General features: G+C 60.0%; 2 protein-coding genes across 18 annotated transcripts in view; one reads left to right on the top strand and one right to left on the bottom strand.

The window, feature by feature from the left end:
* CELF6 (CUGBP Elav-like family member 6) overlaps positions 1 to 6,914 on the top strand; it is a 10,676-nt gene extending 3,762 nt beyond the window's left edge. For 2 of the 10 annotated variants that reach the window (XM_021407040.1, XM_021407045.1), the window contains exons 3-13: positions 1,397 to 1,445; positions 2,426 to 2,554; positions 2,634 to 2,713; positions 3,140 to 3,283; positions 3,417 to 3,561; positions 3,645 to 3,794; positions 3,896 to 3,958; positions 4,612 to 4,692; positions 4,780 to 4,923; positions 5,840 to 5,994; positions 6,134 to 6,914. In XM_021407040.1, coding sequence (XP_021262715.1) covers positions 1,397 to 1,445; positions 2,426 to 2,554; positions 2,634 to 2,713; positions 3,140 to 3,283; positions 3,417 to 3,561; positions 3,645 to 3,794; positions 3,896 to 3,958; positions 4,612 to 4,692; positions 4,780 to 4,923; positions 5,840 to 5,967 — 1,113 coding nt within the window. In that variant the 3' untranslated portion in view covers positions 5,968 to 5,994; positions 6,134 to 6,914. The other 8 variants (XM_021407049.1, XM_021407048.1, XM_021407047.1 and 5 more) reach the window with 8 other exon arrangements.
* Positions 8,028 to 15,860, bottom strand: PARP6 (poly(ADP-ribose) polymerase family member 6). 8 transcript variants are annotated; one of them, XM_021407023.1, is made up of 22 exons: positions 15,736 to 15,860; positions 13,860 to 13,937; positions 13,666 to 13,760; positions 13,486 to 13,546; positions 13,307 to 13,397; positions 13,163 to 13,229; positions 12,624 to 12,773; positions 12,248 to 12,425; positions 12,005 to 12,058; positions 11,826 to 11,921; positions 11,656 to 11,748; positions 11,453 to 11,578; positions 11,297 to 11,362; positions 11,109 to 11,176; positions 10,278 to 10,326; positions 9,703 to 9,815; positions 9,540 to 9,612; positions 9,335 to 9,404; positions 8,796 to 8,875; positions 8,663 to 8,726; positions 8,478 to 8,562; positions 8,028 to 8,410 (listed from the first exon to the last, which is right to left on the bottom strand). In XM_021407023.1, the coding sequence occupies exons 1-22, from the start codon at positions 15,736 to 15,738 to the stop codon at positions 8,308 to 8,310; spliced, it is 1,863 nt and encodes a 620-aa protein (XP_021262698.1). In that variant the 5' UTR covers positions 15,739 to 15,860; the 3' UTR covers positions 8,028 to 8,307. The 8 variants fall into 8 exon arrangements, 6 of the variants coding, with proteins under 6 accessions (XP_021262698.1, XP_021262699.1, XP_021262700.1 ...); XM_021407024.1 differs by having other exon boundaries at positions 9,703 to 9,812; XM_021407025.1 differs by having other exon boundaries at positions 12,275 to 12,425.

Raw genomic sequence — 16,910 nt, 5'->3', positions numbered from 1 at the left:
GCGGGTGGGGCCGGGGGGGTCCCGTCCTGCGGAGGGGCTGTGCTCCAGCCTGCGTGTGTGCGTGTGCAACGGGTGTGCAAGAGGCGTGCAAGGGGGTGTGGACGCAGAGGTGCTGCACGCGCGCTGTGCGCTGCTCGGGGCACGGTTTTGCCTCTGACGTTGGTGGAGCGTGCGAGCGGCTGTTGGTGGTGCTGGGTGTGCAGCCGTGTAACTGTGCATGCGAGCGTGAAAACGTGTGCCGTGTGCATTCACACTCAGTTCACATAAATGGTGTGGGTGCAGCTCTGCCCCAGGGATGTGCAGACGTGTGCACACGTGTGCGTGGCACGTGGACACACGGCAGTGTGTGGGTGTGAGCGTGCACGGGGGCTGTGCTGGGAGGGCTGTGCACGGGGGTGTGCGTGCAAGCAGCGCTGCCCAGACCCCATTTTGGAGCTACCCAAGCAGTTGCTGCACGGGGGAGGTGGGCTGGTGCCCACGGCCTTCCAGCAGAGGCCGTTGTGATGGTGAACGTGGCTGCTGGATTGGCCGAGGGACAGCGCCTTTATCCTCCCGAAAAACGGGATTCGCCCCTCCCAGCTGTGGTGAGGACGTGGGTCCCCATGGCCCTCGGTGCCACCTCAGGGCCGAGGTCCCCCCCAGCCTGATCCCTCCCTGGAGCATCCCTGCCTCGCACTGACATCTCCTCCCCGCGTTTCCCTGGAGACGAGGCGGTTGCCGTGGAAACCGCCCTCCTCTTCTTCCTGAGCCTTCCTCCTCCTCCTCCTCATCACCGCCCGGGGCTGGCACTGCCCCCACCACGCTCCGGGTGTGCCCCACGGTGGCATTTTGGGGTGCAGTGCTGGTGCACTTCTTGCACGCTCCTTGCACGCGTGCCAGCCCTGCAGGCGTGTGCCCCATCACGCGTGACGGCCGTTGCCGTGACGACCCTATCAAGCACATCAGCGCGGGGGAAGCACGCTTGTTGCCATGGAAACGGCCGTAATTGTCGCACTTTTTCAGAAGAAAAAGGGGAAAAAGGAGGGGGAGAAGTAGGGAGGGGTGGCCCTGTGCTGCACTGGGAGGCATGGCCACCGGGACGTGCTGACCCCCTGTCCCAGTGCATGCACGTGTCACACCCATGGGTATGGGAACAACACCGTGCCAGGCATGTGTCACACCCACACCCGTACAGCTGCGGGGTGACGGGCTCCTGGGAGCCACAACATGTCCGCATCAGGCGGCTCTGGACATCCGACCACCCCAAAGCACACCCAGCGCTGCGGGGCCGGGGGCAAACCCTGCACTCCGTCCCCGTGTCCTCATCCACCATCCCCAGACCCTGCCCCACCCCATGCATGGCGTCCGTCAGGATGTGACACCACGCTGACCGCCCGCTGCCGGTTGTGTGTTGCAGATGAACCGCCCCATCCAGGTGAAGCCGGCAGACAGCGAGGGACGAGGAGGTAGGTACAGCCACCCCAAGGGCAGGGGCACCTGGGAGTCACAGGATGGCAGCACTGAGGGGTGCGCTGACCCACAGCGCGTAGCTCGGGGACATTCCGGGCAGAGGGCTGAGACCTGGAGTCCCCTCATCGCACCGATGAGCCCTGGAGGCTGGAAATGGCCCTGGTGGACCATGGCAGCACCGCCAAGGCAGTGTGACCCGCAGGTGCTGGCTGATGGCTGTGCCCATCCCCGTGTGCACTGCGGCTGTGCACGCTCTGCACCTGGTCCTGAGCATGGTCCGAGTGTGCCCTGGAAGGACCTGCACATAAATTACCCACTTAGTGCCAAACTGGGGATGGGTTGCAGATCGATAGGCGCCCCGGCTCCTCGCCCGGGAGGTGCTGGGCCCCTGGGCAGGCGCTGGTTGATGTGTACCCAGCAGCGCGTGGCCCCGATCCCATCGCTGATTCCCTGAGCGCTGTCAGCCGCGCGCTTGTCGCCTCCCGCCGTTATTTCTGCATTTCCCCGGCAACGCTCCGACAGGGCACCTTATTTTCTTTGTCAAATGCCATTAGCGCGCGGTGGGAGCGCGTGACCGCACGAGGCAGATGCTGGTAATAATCACGAACTCCTCATTATTTACTCTCCCTTCCCTTGTTTTCCGGTTATCGATGTCCCCGGGCACGGCCGGGGAGCGCGGGCTGTTCTGACGGTCTGTCACATGGACACCACTGCTGGCGTTTTGGGGCTCCTTTTGTTTCCTGGCCGCATACCCGTGGCACAGGATGGCATTGTGGTCCCCAGGAGCAGCCCCAGCTCTGCCTCACCCCCAGCAGGAGAGGTTTCCCCACGCACACACCTTGTAGGGCGCTGTGCATCCCCGCTGCTGGGTTTTGCAGTGCTGCTGTTCCCTCCGTGAGCCATCTGCACTCTGGGGCCGGGGAGGGGATGGGCACTGCGCAGTGTCCCCCCACCGACAGCTCTGCTTTGCCCTCAGAAGACAGGAAGCTCTTTGTGGGCATGCTGGGGAAGCAGCAGAGCGAGGATGACGTCCGGCGCCTCTTCGAGCCCTTCGGACAGATCGAGGAGTGCACCATCCTGCGTGGGCCCGACGGGGCGAGCAAAGGTGGGAGCACGGAGCGGGGCCTGGCAGCAAGGCGTTGCCTGAACACTTCTTGTCACTGTCCCTGTCCCTCTGCCTGCAGGTTGTGCCTTTGTGAAGTACAGCAGCCACGCCGAGGCGCAAGCCGCCATCAGCAGCCTGCACGGCAGCCAGACCATGCCGGTAAGCGCTGGCCGCGCTGTCCCCTAATCTAATCACCGGCTAATTTGATCTGTATAATTGGATCGTAATCCCGGTGTGTTGCCCGGATCACCTGGGGTTCGTCCCCGCCTCACGCTAGGGGTGGGCGCACGGGGCTGCGGGAGAAAGGTGCGGTTTAATTAACAACGAAGGTCAACGCCGCCAGCGAGGGGGAAAGGAAACGGCGGTCAGGGAGCAGCCTCCGGGAGGGAAAAGGGCTGTAATTAAACCTCGCATCGATTGCTGCCTGCTGCGGCCGGCCCAGGCGGCATCCCCAGGGCGCTGCGGCTGCGGGGCGTCCCTGCGCTGGGGACGCTGCGGTGCGATGCGTGGGGACGCCGTGGGGTGACGTGGTGGGGACGTGGTCGTGGCCCCGGCCCCGCTCAGCCCTGCCTTGCTGTGCCGCAGGGCGCCTCATCCAGCCTGGTGGTGAAGTTTGCGGACACGGACAAGGAGAGGACCCTGCGGCGGATGCACCAGATGGCGGGGCAGCTGGGCATCTTCAACCCCATGACCATCCAGTTCGGCGCCTACGGGGCCTACACGCAGGCGGTACGGGGCGACGTGGGACAGAATCTGATTTTTCAGGGGGAATATGCCAGAACTTGCTAATTCACCCTCTGCGCTCTTTTTTTCCTCTGTGCCTCACTTGCTTTTCCCTCTCTCCTCGGCTGTCCCCTGTCAGATCATGCAGCAGCAGGCGGCCCTGATGGCAGCGGCGCAGGGGACCTGCCTGAACCCCATGGCTGCCATCGCCGCCGCGCAGATGCAGCAGATGGCCGCCTTCAACGTCAGCGGGCTGGTGGCCGCCCCCCTCACCCCCTCTTCAGGTACAGCCCCCCCTGCAGCCGCCCCCTCGGTAGCCGTGGGGCCGCAGCGGCGCTCACGCCTCCCTCCCGTCCGCGGCCCGCAGGCACCAGCACCCCGCCTGGCATCAGCACGGCGCCCGTGCCCAGCATCGCCACCCCTATCGGCGTGAACGGCTTCAGCCCGCTGCCGCCGCAGACCAACGGGCAGCCCGCCTCCGAGACCATCTACACCAACGGCATCCACCCCTACCCAGGTACCGCCCCGCGGGGCTCAGCCGCCTGCCCCGGCACGTGCTGGGAGCTGTCCTTGGTTTTCCCTTTCTTACTTTCTTCCTTCTCCCTTTTCTCTTCCCAGCTCAAAGCCCCACAGTGGCAGATCCCCTCCAGCAAGCCTACGCGGGCATGCAGCACTATGCAGGTCTCACACTTGGCTTTGCACATCTCCGCCTCTCTCCTTTCTGCTCTTTGCGGGTTGGGAGCGAACTGGGCACACGTTACCATACTTGATGGAGCAAGTGCGGGAGCTGTGGGGCAGTGATGGGGGTGATTCCAATTCAGAGCATTGACCCCTAATCCCAGCCAATGCGTTCCCCTCGCCCTCATGCTGGTGCTCCAGCAAATTTTGGAAGCAGGCTGGAGGAAAGTTAATTAGGAGCACTGCTGATTGATTCCAAATTTTCACCAGAAAACCAAGTTCTTGACCCCGATCATTGTTTTTATCAACCAAACACGCCTCTTTCCTCCTCCATAAGGGCACATTCCTGGTGCCACCAGCATCCTTCCTGGGAGAGCCGTTCCCCTATCCATCACCACAGGAGCAAACACCCCAGAAAGGGTTTTGAACCCCAATTGCACCATCCCACTGTGCCACATCCTACCCTCTGCTTCCTGATACAAGAGGGTTGGGAGAAACAAGGCTTTGGGAAGCAGCCACCAGAGCATTGCCCGTGGGTGCTTGGACCTCTGTGCCACCAAACCCAGTGTGCTGGGGATGCGTGGCAGCAGGAGCCATCCCTGTGGGGACCGTCCCCATCTTGTGCCGGGGTTTCAGTGCCGCGTTCTCTGTTCCAGCAGCATATCCCACTGCCTACGCACCCATCAGCCAAGCCTTCCCCCAGCAAGCGCCCATCATCCCGCAGCAGCAGCGAGAAGGTAAGGGGGGCACCCCGCGCTCCGCGCGCTGCCAGTGGCCCCTGCCTGGCAGCTAACATGTGACCCTGTCCTTTGTGTGTCACCCAGGTCCCGAGGGCTGTAACCTGTTTATTTATCACCTGCCCCAGGAGTTTGGGGATGCGGAGCTCACGCAGATGTTCTTGCCTTTTGGCAATGTCATCTCTGCCAAAGTTTTTGTGGATCGTGCCACCAACCAGAGCAAGTGCTTTGGTAAGTCACCGTGTGGGCTCTCTGCGGTGGCATGGCTTGGGCAGCACCAGTGGGTGAGCAAAGCCCGGAGCAGCGTGGTGGCTGTCACCCTGGGGCTGAAGGACCACACCATGTGGGGACAGAAGGACATACCCTGCTGCTGCCACATTCTCATACTGTCACCTTGGTAGCCACAGATCTCATCACCCCAGTGTCCCTGCAAATCCATGTCCCTTGGTGTCCCCACTGTCACATTATTGTCCCCACAGACCTGCTCACCTTAATGTCCCTGCAGACCTTGTGTTTCTGGAAGTCCAGTCACCTCAGTTTCCCTGTAGACCCCATCTAGACCTTGTCACTGCAGTGTCCCCACCAATCTCATTGCCCCAGTGTCCCTCTAGATCCTCTCGCCCCAGAGTCCCCACAGACTCCATCACCTCAGTGTCCCCACAAACCTCAGTGTCCCTGAAGGTGCCATCACTCAGTGCCATGCAATGTGGGGTGGTCTCCCACAGCCCCATGTTCCAGAGGCCATTCCTAGGCTGGGTAAGCACCCATGGGGAACGTGGGACCTGTGGAGAAGTTAGAATCATAGAAACATAGAATTGCTCATGTTGGAAAAGACCTGAAAGATCATCAAGCCCAACCGCAACCTCACCATGCTGCCCTAACTCTAACAACCACCGCTAAATCATGTCCCTGAGCACCACATCCAAACAGTTATTAAACACACTCAGGGATGGTGACTCAACCACCTCCCTGGGGAGCCCGTTCCAGTGCTTACAACCCTTTCTGTAAAGAAGTTTTTCCTGATACCCAACCTAAACCTCCCCTGGCGGGGAGGAGTTAGACCGTGACCGTGTTGAAGTCCAGCAGCTTGGTCTGGCATTGATGGTGACAAACTGTCCCCCTGTGCTGCCCTGCCCCTCACCCCCAGGTTTCGTCAGTTTTGACAATCCGACCAGCGCTCAGGCAGCCATTCAGGCCATGAACGGCTTCCAGATCGGCATGAAGAGGCTAAAAGTCCAGCTAAAGCGGCCGAAAGACGCCAACAGACCCTACTGACCCCTGGCACCCTGGCCCCGCAGAGAGGTACGAGGGGACCTGGCAGTGTCACAGGCCTGTTTATCTTGGGATAAAGAGTGGCTGTTTTGGTTAAAACCACGCTGACGGGGAATTTCATGGGTCAGCTGTTGGCCGGATCGCTCACGGTGCGTTTGCTGTCCTGCAGGTCGGGCGTCCCGCGGTGTCTGCCGACTTCCCCCTTCCCCAAGTGCAGTATCCAAACCCGTAACTCTCTTTCTTTGCAACATATCCCGGAGGAGGAGGGAGGAGAGGAGGAAGAGTCAACGGAGAGAAAAAAAAAAAAAAAAAGCGAAGAAGAGAGCCATTCTGGTCGTAGCTTTTCTATTTCTTTTTTGATTATTTTTTTCCAACCGGTCTTGTTTGTTTCTTAACGGGAACGAGAGAGCGAGGAAGGCAGGAAGGAGGAGAGCGACGCGGCGTTGGGGCTGAGATTTGCTGCCGGGAGAGGACTGAGGCCCGGGCAGCCGGGACGCGAGCTACCTTTTATAAGCACTCATTTGCTGCTACAAATTTCCCAAGAGGAACGAGGAAAAGAGGCTCCAGACGGATTATAAACCAAAGCCAGCGGGACGAGACCGGCCTCGGGCGATTCACCTGGAGGAGGCTTGTTTGGAAAGGGAAATCTTGGGTTTTTTTCCACGTCTGGCTGGGAAAAAGAGGGAAGAAAAAGGATAAGAGGATGTTGGACTTATAGAAGATATATATAAATAAGTATATATATATATATATCCCATGGAGCAGGGTAGCGGGACACGCGCTTCCCCCTGCTTGTCACTGGCACAGGGACATAGGATTACTTGTTTCAGAGTCATATCATTCCTTAGAGTTTAGGGACCAAAGGACTATTGCTTTTTTAAATATATATATAAATAAATTAATTTAAAACACACACACACAAACACACACACACACACACAAAAAAAAAACTTAAAAAAACAGGAAGAAGAAAAAAAAATTAAAAAACACCTCGGGCGCATGAGCTGCGAGCGGCGCCGGGAGGAGCACGGCTCAAGGGCTCGGTTTGGGGGGGCCAGTTTGCGGCCAAGCGCCGGGGGGGGATGCAGAGGGGATTTTGGGGGGTGAACGTGGGCAAAAGAGCCCTCGGTCGCCTGCGGGAGACGGCGAAGCGATTTGCTTCTTTGGCTCTTTTGTGAATTCTTTTTTTTGTTTTGTTTTGTTTTTCAGCCAAAAACGATTAAATAAAAAATGTGAGGTTTCGGCAGAAACAAAGCGAAGTGAAATAAAATTATTTTGTCAAAATCGTCACCTTGGTTTGTTCTTTGGAGCAATGGCTGCCGCGAGCCGGGGTGACGCCGGCCACGTGTTTGGAGGAGGAGCTGCTGGGGACCCGCTGGGACCCGACCTGCATCGACAGCCTCTCCTCTCCTCGGGAGTTCGCTTTGTGGTTTTTTTTTCCAGGAATTGCCATTTCCCAAAGGAATGTGCCCTCGAGCCGGAGCAGCGGGGGCAGGCAGGGCATGGGCTGTTGGGCTGATTTGGGGTTAATCTCAGCGTGAAGCCGCCTCTGCTCCACCCTGCGGAGCCCCCTGCCTGCTGGCATCTTGGGGCTTTCTTTGGGGTTCCCACGCAGCGGGACGTGGCCGCGCGGGCATTGGTGGCTGTACCTTTGTCATTGTTGTGTCTGCGTCGGCTGAAATAAAGCACAGTCTGGTGGAGATCTTGCTTGGTGTGTCTCTGCTCCTGTCCCCACGACGTCCCTCCAGTGTCCCCAGCGCGGTCCCAGAGCACAATAATCTGCTCTCCGTGATGCGATCCTCGCTCCGCAGCACGTGGGGTGACCACAGTGATCCCTTCAGAGCAGCCACATTGCTCCGCCAACGACCATCCCTTCCATGCTCCCTGCAGCTCCATCCCGTCCCTATGTCCCCATCCCTCTGCCGTCCTCTCCCTGTGCCCCCTTCCCTGCACCCCATCCCGTGGCACCCAGCCCAGCGACACGCTTAAAGAATTTTACTACACTAGCACAGCTTGCTTTCCTCTTTTTTTTTTTTTTTTTTTTTTCTGTGTGTGTGTGTGTACGTGTGTTCTGTTGGGTTTTTTTTGCTTCAGTTTCTCATCAATAAAAACGCCATCGCCACAAACGCGAGCAGGGACAGCCACCAGCGCGGGGTCAGGGACGGGGTGGGGGGGACAAGGGAACTTGCAACCTGCTCCCCGCTGCTCGTCTCTGTACAGGGAGGAGCTGCGGCCCCGCTGCCGCCCGCCGGTGTCCCCGCACGTCACCGCTCGCTGCCAACCCCGTGCGCCCGCCCTCAGCCGGGGCCGTCGCTCAGCACCCCGCAGTGGGGTCCCCGCTGCTCAGTTTGTGTACACCTGAGTCCCGATCACACGCATGATCTCCTTCTGGATTTTGGGGTCCTGAGTATTGATATTGGCGTCTCCCACTTGGCCGTCTTCGTACCTGGAGGGAAAAGCGTTAGCGGTGCCCGCAGGGTGGGCGTGAACGTGGGGACAGCGCTGGCACTCACACAAAGAAGAAGCGGGTGCAGACGTGGTCCGAGACGGGGCAGACCCAGATGTTGCCGTGCTTCTGCAGGTCCTTGGAGGTGATGACTGCGGAGGGAAGGGGCCGCCAGGTGGGGGCTGTCCCCATTGAGGGCGTCACGCCAGCACACCCGACCCCGTCGGCCCACCACCCCCCGTGGCCCCGCACCTTCGCAAAGCGCGATGCAGTTCAGGTTACGGCTCTGGAGGAAGCGGGACTGGATGGAGCGGGTCTGTAGGGAGAGCAGCCGGCGTCACCCCCACCCACTCCCGGCCCCAGCCCCATGTTCCCGCTGTGTCACCTGGGGGATGGTGTTCATCCGGTTGTACCTCTGCACCAGCTCGTCCTTTGAAGGCATCCGGTGCTGCCCTTTCCCCATCCCTGTGGACAAGTGACACAGAGGTCATTCCTGGCCCACGGGGCACCCAGGGTGGGGATGTGGCCACCACCAGGCAGCAGCACCCCGGGGTGACGCAGGGACGTTGGCAAGGACACATATCACAGATGCCACAGGGATGGCCACACTCTGTCCTGCGGGCAACCCCAAACCCCCACGGTGGGAGCAGTGCCTTCCAGAGCTGGCACAAGGAAGAAGCAGCCACCGCGTCACCTTAAAGTCATTTTTTCAGCCTAGGAAATGCCCATTTATTGTTTTTTTTTCCCCCAGTGACCAAGAGGGTGTATCGGAATGCCCTGATTTGCTGGGGAGAGGCTGGTGTGGGGGAAGGACACGGGATGCGCCGGGACGCATCAGCATCCCAATGCCATGCGGCTCCTCTGTGCCATGCAGGGAGCGGGGTGGGAGCGCAGGCGGGACCAGCGGCGCGGGCAGCCTCTTACCTGAGTATCCAAAGGAAATACTGGAGATGGGGCTCAGATAGATGCCCTTGCCATAGGCTGCTCCATGCAGCTTGCAGGAAAACACCGGGGTGAGCAACGTGGCACCCGCGGCAGCCTGGGCATGAGGCACGGCCACAGCACCCCTGGGGCTGCCCACATCCCTCCCCACCTGCCCGGATCCAAAACCGGCATCGGCGAGCAGTACCTGCAGCTTGGTGTAGGACGCGTTGACCAGCCCGTTGCGCAGAATGGAGTGCCAGTTCTCAATGTGAGAGCCACTGCAAGAGCCAGCGTCAGCCCCAGGGCGCTCGGCCCCGCAGCGCCCCATAGGGATCCCGCCAGACCCCCACCGCCCCACAGTTGCTCACTGGAAAGCGAAAGTGCTGCCGTAGAGCTTCTTGGCGGTGCGGAATCGGGCCTCCTTGGCTGGGGGGCTGCTCAGCAGGAGAAACTGGTGCGAGGTGTGCATGAACTTCAGCTGCTACCAGTGGAAAGGGGAGAGCAACGGCAGCGCCGATGGGGAGAGAGGACAGACAGACAGACACAGATCATGCACGGCAGCCCCCAGCCCTGCACCCACCTCAGCACTTTTCAGCTGTTTGGCTGTGGCAGGAGGGCCAGGATTGCCAGGAGCTCACCCATCACTTCCTGCAGCATCCTCTCATTCCTGTTCCAAGCCCGTATCCCACATGTCCCCCACCCTCTACCCCACAACCTACATCCCACACCCCTATACCCCCATGCCATACCCATGCACCCCTCCTCCAGCTTCCCATATCCCGTATCTCACCTCCTCTATCCCACATCCCATATCCTCCATCTCACACTATGAGTGCACATCCTGTAGGTATATCCTATATCACACATCCCACCTCCCATACCTTACAGCCCACATCCTACATCGTGCAGCTCACACCCATGCAGCTCCGGCCAGGCCACTTACCCTGCTGAGTGGCAGCTTGACAATGTGGGATCTGTTGCTGGAGATGATCCTGGGGGAGAGGAATAGAAGGAAAATGAGATAGTGCGGTCCCACCTGAGTCCCATCTGTCCCAGGAGCTGTTCTAGACACTTTTGACTCCATTCCATCCCATCATATCACATCCCATCCCATCTCAATGCATCCCATCCCACTGCATCTCAGCCCATCACATCACATAACATCCCATCGCATCCCATCCTAGCCCTACTGTGTTCATTTTGGACACCTCATTGCCAGAAAGACACTGAGGCCCTAGAGCGTGTCCAGAGAAGGGCAATGGAGCTGTGAGGGGTCTGGAGCACAAGTGTTATGGGGAGTGGCTGGGGGAACTGGGATGGGTCAGTCTGAACAAGAGGAGGCTCAGGGGAGACCTTATTGCTCCTTACAACTCCCTAAACGAGGTTGTGGTGAGGTGGGGGTCAGCCTCTGCTCCCAGGTAACAGTGATAGAATGAGAGGCAATGGCCTCAAGCTGTGCCAGCAGAGGTTCAGATTGGATATTAGGAAATACTTCTCAGAAAGAGTGGTAATGCATTGGAACGGGTTGCCCAGGGAGGTGGTGGAGTCACCATCCCTCAAGGTGTTCAAGAACCATGGAGATGTAGCACCGAGGGACGCGTTTAGTGGGCATGGGGGGGATGGGTTGATGGTTGGACTAGATGATCTTAGACGTCTCTTCCAACCTTAATGATTCCTTGATTCCGTTATATCCCATCCCAACCCACTCCATCACATTCCACTCCATCACCTCCTATCCTGTCTCATCCCATCCCTTTAGCACCCTTGGCCTTACCACTGCAGAAGGGGATGTGCCAGCGGGTCCAGCTTGTCCATCTGCTTCTTGATCTCCAGATAGGAGCCCTGGCAGAGGCACAGCACCATGAAACCCCATGTCACCAACCCATGATGTAGACAGGCACCAAAATCCCATGTAAACATCCAAAATGGTGCCAGGATGCAGAGCTAGGGCTTGCCATGTACCTGGGTCATCTCCCGGATGGACATCACGCTGTCCAGCGCCTTCTGCAGCCGCTCGTAGTTCTTCTTCTGCATGTGGGACAGCAGTGGGGTGGCCATCAGAAGGGTGTCAGTGCCCGGTGCTGGGGAGCACCACTTTGCTGCCACCCCACTGCTTACCTTGGGGTTGAAGGCAAGTGTTTTGGGGTCGTTGGGGTCCACCACAGAGGGGTAAGGCTCAAAGATGATGCTTTTGCGGGGGGACTCCAGTGCGGCACGGCACATGGCCACCAGCAGGTCCACCACCTGGCCACCGAGACGGTCATGGGGTGACCCCAGAGCTTCCACCCTCATGTCACTCACCTGTTTCACTCCCCATGTACCTCAGCGCCTGTGGCCACCTCTTCTGCTGCACCAGACATCACGCCCAGGGTGTAGAAGGAGAAGACGCACAGCTCGCGGGTGCACACAGCTGGCTGCAGAGGGGACGGGCACTCGGTGACGGTGACACAGGGTGACACGCACAGCCGCCCGTCCCCCAGCACTGCCATACCTTGAGCATGGAGCCGTTCTGGAAGACGTGCTGCTCGTCACACACCACGCAGTACTCATTGAGTGTTGGGATGCGCTGCTCTGCGTACTTCATGATCTGTGGGTAAGGCACAGCGTTAGCCCCATGGTGGCCCGGAGAGTGACAAAGGAACAGTAGGGACAGTGCCACAGGGTGCTCACCTGGACGAGGAAGCCGTATTCCAGCGTGGGGACGTTCTTACAGTGGCCACCAACCTGCGACGGAGCCAGAGCGGCGCCAGATGCATTACCCCTTTCCCGTGCACCCCACACAGCATCAGGATCCCCCAAAAGCCCCGGGGGATCCAAGGCCATCCCGGAGGGACAGCTGGGACACGTGCCCCTGATGCCACATGGGAAGGGGAGGGAGAGCAAAGTGAGCCCCAAGCCGGGGTTGACACCCACCAGGATGTTGAAGGGGGCGACACCTGCCTGGGTGCTGGGGGCGTAGCCAAACACTTCCCCCTTGGGGTTCTTCACCGTGCAGGAGACGGAGCGGTTCATCAGGCGGTTGACGCGCACCTCGGGAGCGCCCAGCTTGCCCTTCAGCACCGAGTCCGGGATGACGGGGAAGCTGGGCGACCTGCGGGCACAGGACCGAGGAGACGGTTGTCACCATCACCCTCCCCAGAGGATCATTTCCCTCCCAGCTCCTCCCTTCCCATACATCCAGCACTGAATTTTCACCTCCCTGCTTTTGGGGTTCTGGGGAGCTCCCGTTCTCCTCAGCAAATGGGGGAACCAAGGCACTGGGAAGATGGGGACATCTCTGGAACCTTACTTGGGGATGGGGGAGAAGATGCTGAGGCCGGCTCGGAACTTCTTGATGGTACCACTCGTTTTGAACCAGCTGTGCCGCTTCTCTTGCTGGGTCTTCAGGAAGTCGTTGCTGAGATGCTTCCATTGCTGTGATGTGAACATGCCCAGGATCCTGGCAGAGAGGTGACACGGGTGCCCAGGTGGGATGCCAACACCCAGTGGTGCTTCGGCTGAGCCTAACTCCTGCTGCACCCCATGGAAACCCAGTGACCAGCCTGTCTGAAGGCCAGCAAGAAGACACAGTGTGATGGGGACATGTGGCAGCCAGCTGATCTGGGGACAAAATTTGCCCAGAGGAGGTGGATGCCCCCTCCCTGGAGACACCCAAAGTCTGGCTGGTGGGGGCTCTGATCCCTGATGGAGCTGTGTGTGTCCCTGTTCATTGCAGGAGGGTTCGACTAGATGGCCTTCAAGGGTCTCCTTCAGCTCAAACGATTCTGTGATTCTACAAAAACAGTGACCTGCCCCAACTCCACCACCCCGCAGCGTTTCAGTTCTTACTTCTTCAGCTGCAGCCCCAGCCCGAAGCCCTCCTTGTTGGACGGCTGGAAGACCTCGATGGATGGTTCTGTGGGCAGAGAGCTGCTGGTCAGCACGGGGCTCACACAGCCGTGTGGGAACACCCCGACTGCTCGTCCCACTCACCGGGGCCATCGAGGTACTGGGAGAGGGAGAAGCGCAGGCGCAGGACGATGGGCTCTGTCCGAAGCACCTTCCAGGCTGTCGCCACCTCCTCCTGCCAAGGGACAGCCGTGGGGACACCAAGTTGGATTTGGGGACCCAAGTGCCACCTCACAGATCCCCCCTGCACCATGGGGACTCACATCGAGGAAGCTGATGTTCACGTGGAGGTCGATGTCCACGTCGTCAATGGTCCCATACTCCCTGCAATGACACGCAGCACGGTGACAGGCGTGAACGTGGGTCCCGGGTGTGCCACCACCGAGTGACAAGGCGTTGTCACAGCCAGGTGCCCCGGGATGTCACAGCACAGGTGCACCCACCTGACGGACACGGCATTCTCGCTGTAGATCTCCTTCACGGCCTCAATGTCGGCGTCCAGCTGTGGGTGCCGGTACAGGTCGGCAGCACATGTCCCCTGCAGCAGCACCATCACATTTGGTGTCCCCACAGCCCCACAAAGGGGACAGGGAATCCCCGAGCCCCCAGGTGGCACTCGTTCCCATGGCGGCTTTACCTGCACCCCGTAGAGGAACTCCTCGGACTCATTGTCCCCGTCGGAGTCATCGTCCGTCCAGTACTGGCCCTTGAGATCCTGCGGGAAGAGGGAAGGGGGGCAGAGAGTTAGGGGGGAGAATTTCGGGGAGAATATTTTTGGGAAACTTGTTGGGGTGGACTGGGGGCAGTTTGAGGGGTTGGAGGGGGAGACTGGGGGAGGAGAAGGATGACAATCAAGTTTGGGGAGGTTGGGCTTGAGGTGCAGGTTTGGGGGGCACAGAATGAGGGGATGCATTGAGACTGCTTTGGGGGTTGCAGGTTTGTGGGACAGATTGAAAGATGTAGGTTTGGGGGCAGGTCTGAAGGGCACATTTGGGGATGCAGGTTGGGAGGTAGCAGGTTTGGGGTGCAGATCAAGGGTCAGAGGTCTGGGGAGCAGGCTTGGGGAGAGTAGGTTTGCAGGACAGGTTTGGGGCTGCAGGATCGTGGGGGGAAATCTGGGGGTAGACTTACTGGTGCAGGTTTTTGGGTGTAGGTTTAGAGGGCAGATTGAGGACTGCAGGTTTGAGGCAGCAGATTGGTGGGGTGCAGTTTAGGGGTGCAGACAGGGGGAAGGCTTTGGAGTGAAGATTTGGAGTGTGGGTTTAGAGGAGCATGTTCAAGGGGCACTTTTGGAGGGGCAGATTTGCAGAGCGCAGATTAGGAGGTGCAGGTTTAGAGGCTCAGGTTGGGGGTCAGATTTTTGGGTACGTGTTTTTGGGATGCAGGTTTGAGATGCATATTTGGGGTGCAAATTTGGGGTACAGGTTATGGGGCTACAGGTTTGCAGGGTGCAGGTTTAGGGGTGCGGGACGGGGTGCAGATTGAGGGGTCTAGGTTTTGGGCATTTACAGACTGAGGGGTCCAAGTTTTGACAGTGCAGATATGGGGTACAGATTTGGGGTGCAGGTTGTGGGTGAAGGTGTGGGGTGCGGGTTGTGGGAGTGCAAGTTTAGAGGTGCAGATTGAGAGGTGCAGGTTTGGGGTGCAATTTGGGAGGTATATATTTGGGGTGCAGGTTTGGGGTGCAGGTTCTGGGGATACAGGCTGAGAGGTGCAGGTTTGAGATGAAGGTTTGGGTGCAGGTTTGGGGGGCAGGTTCTGGAGGCGCAGGTTTGGGGTACAGGTTGAGGGTGCAGATTGGGAGGTGCAAGTTTAGGGGAGCAAGTTCAGGGGTGCAGGTTTGGGATTCAGGATTGGGGTGCAGGTTCTGGAGATGCATGTTTGGGATTCAGGTTTGCAGGTACATATTGGGGTGAAGGTTTGGGGTGCAAGTTTGAGGTGCAGGTTTGGGGGTGCAGACTGGGAGGTGCAGTTTTGGGGCGAAGGTTTGCAGGTGCAGATTTAGGGGTGCAGGTTTGGGGTGCACATTGGGAGGTGCAGGTTTGAAATGCAGATTTAGGGGAGCAGATCTGGGGTGCAGGTTTGAGGTGCAGGTTTGGGGTGCAGGTTTAGGGGTGCAGGTTCTGGAGGCGCAGGTTTGCAGGGTGCAAGTTTAGGGGAGCAGATTGGGAGATGCAGGCTCTGGGGGTGCAGGTTTGGGGTGCAGGCCGGGGAGGGCACCCAACCGTTAGCACGCAGGGACCCCACAACCGATGGGGAGCGGGCAGCTCCCTCAGCCCCTCCCTCCTCCACCCGCGGGGCTCCCACCACTCGGGGCAGCGCAGGGGACACGGTGGGGACACGGGGGAGACTCGGGGGACCCCAGCCCCGCGCTCGCGGCCGTCCCCCCTCAGTCCCACCGCCCGCAGCGCGGCCTGTGCGCGAGGCCCGGCCGCAGAGCCGCCCGCGGGCCCCAGACGAGGCGTCCCGGCGTCCCCACGCCCCGCGTCCCCACGGCCCGCCCCGGCCCTCACCATCTCAGCGCTGCCCGCGGCCTGGCCCCGTCCCTGCCGCCTCCATGCCGCCGGGCGGGCGGGCGGCCATCGGGCCTTGACGTCAGGGCCCCGCGCCTCCGTCGCCCGGCAACGCCGCCCGGGAGGTGACGTCACCGCGGGGACCCCGGCCCCGAACCCCGACTCGTCCCGGCTGCGCGCGGCGCGCCTCGAGTGGGGCCGGGGGCTGCCGGCGGGCACCGGTGCCCCGTGGCCCCACGCTGGGTCCCCATGGGCTCTGCCCGGTGTCCCCAGATGTCCTTAGCATAGAGTCTCCGTGGTCCCTTGTGGTGCTCGTGGCCACGTGTTGTGTCCCCGCGGTCCTCACGGCCCCACTTTGTGTCCCAATGGACCCTGCTCAGTGTCCCCAGCACGGGGCCTCTGTGGTCCCCCATGGCCTCACACTGCGTCCCCATGGTCCCCTATGGCCTTGTGTTGGGTTCCTATGGTCCTCACTCGGTGTTCCCAGCACATGGTCCCCGTGGTCCCTCACAGTCCCTCGTGGTCTCTGTGGCCCCATGTTGGGACCCCATGGCCCCTCGTGCCCTCACGTAGGGTCCCTGTGGTCCTCACTCAAGCGTCCCCAGCACAGGGTCCCCATGACCCCACGTTGAGTTCCCATGGCCTCCCAGTAGGTCCCTGCACTCCTCACTCAGTGTCCCCAGCATAGAGTCTCTGTGGCCCCTCACAGTCCATCGTGGTCCCCCGTGGCCTCATGCTGTGTCTCCATGGCCCTCACTCAGTGTCCCCAGCACAGGGTCCCCATGACCCCATTTTGGGTCCCCATGGTCCCTCATGGCCTCACACTGGGTCCCTGCACTCCTCACTTGGTGTACCCAGCACAGCGTCCCCACAACCCCATGTTGGGTCCCCGTGGCCTCACATTGGGTCCTGCATGGCCTCCACTGTGTCCCCATGGACTCTGTTCAGTGTCCCCAGATGACCTTAGCAGAGAGTCTCCATGGTCCCCCATGGTGCTCATGGCCCTGTGTTGGGTCCCAGTGGTTCCTGTGGCCTCACATTGGATCCCTGTGGACCTCAGTGTCCCCATGATCCCTCATGGTCCCACTTTGTGTCCCCAAGGTTCTTATTCAGAGTCCCCAGCACATGGTCCCCATGACCCCATGTTGGGTCCCCATGGCCTCACATTGGGTCCC

The sequence above is a fragment of the Numida meleagris genome, chromosome 9 (assembly GCF_002078875.1).
Source record: "Numida meleagris isolate 19003 breed g44 Domestic line chromosome 9, NumMel1.0, whole genome shotgun sequence".
Classification (NCBI taxonomy): Eukaryota; Metazoa; Chordata; class Aves; order Galliformes; family Numididae; genus Numida; species Numida meleagris.
This window is presented reverse-complemented; position numbering and strand designations above follow the sequence as displayed.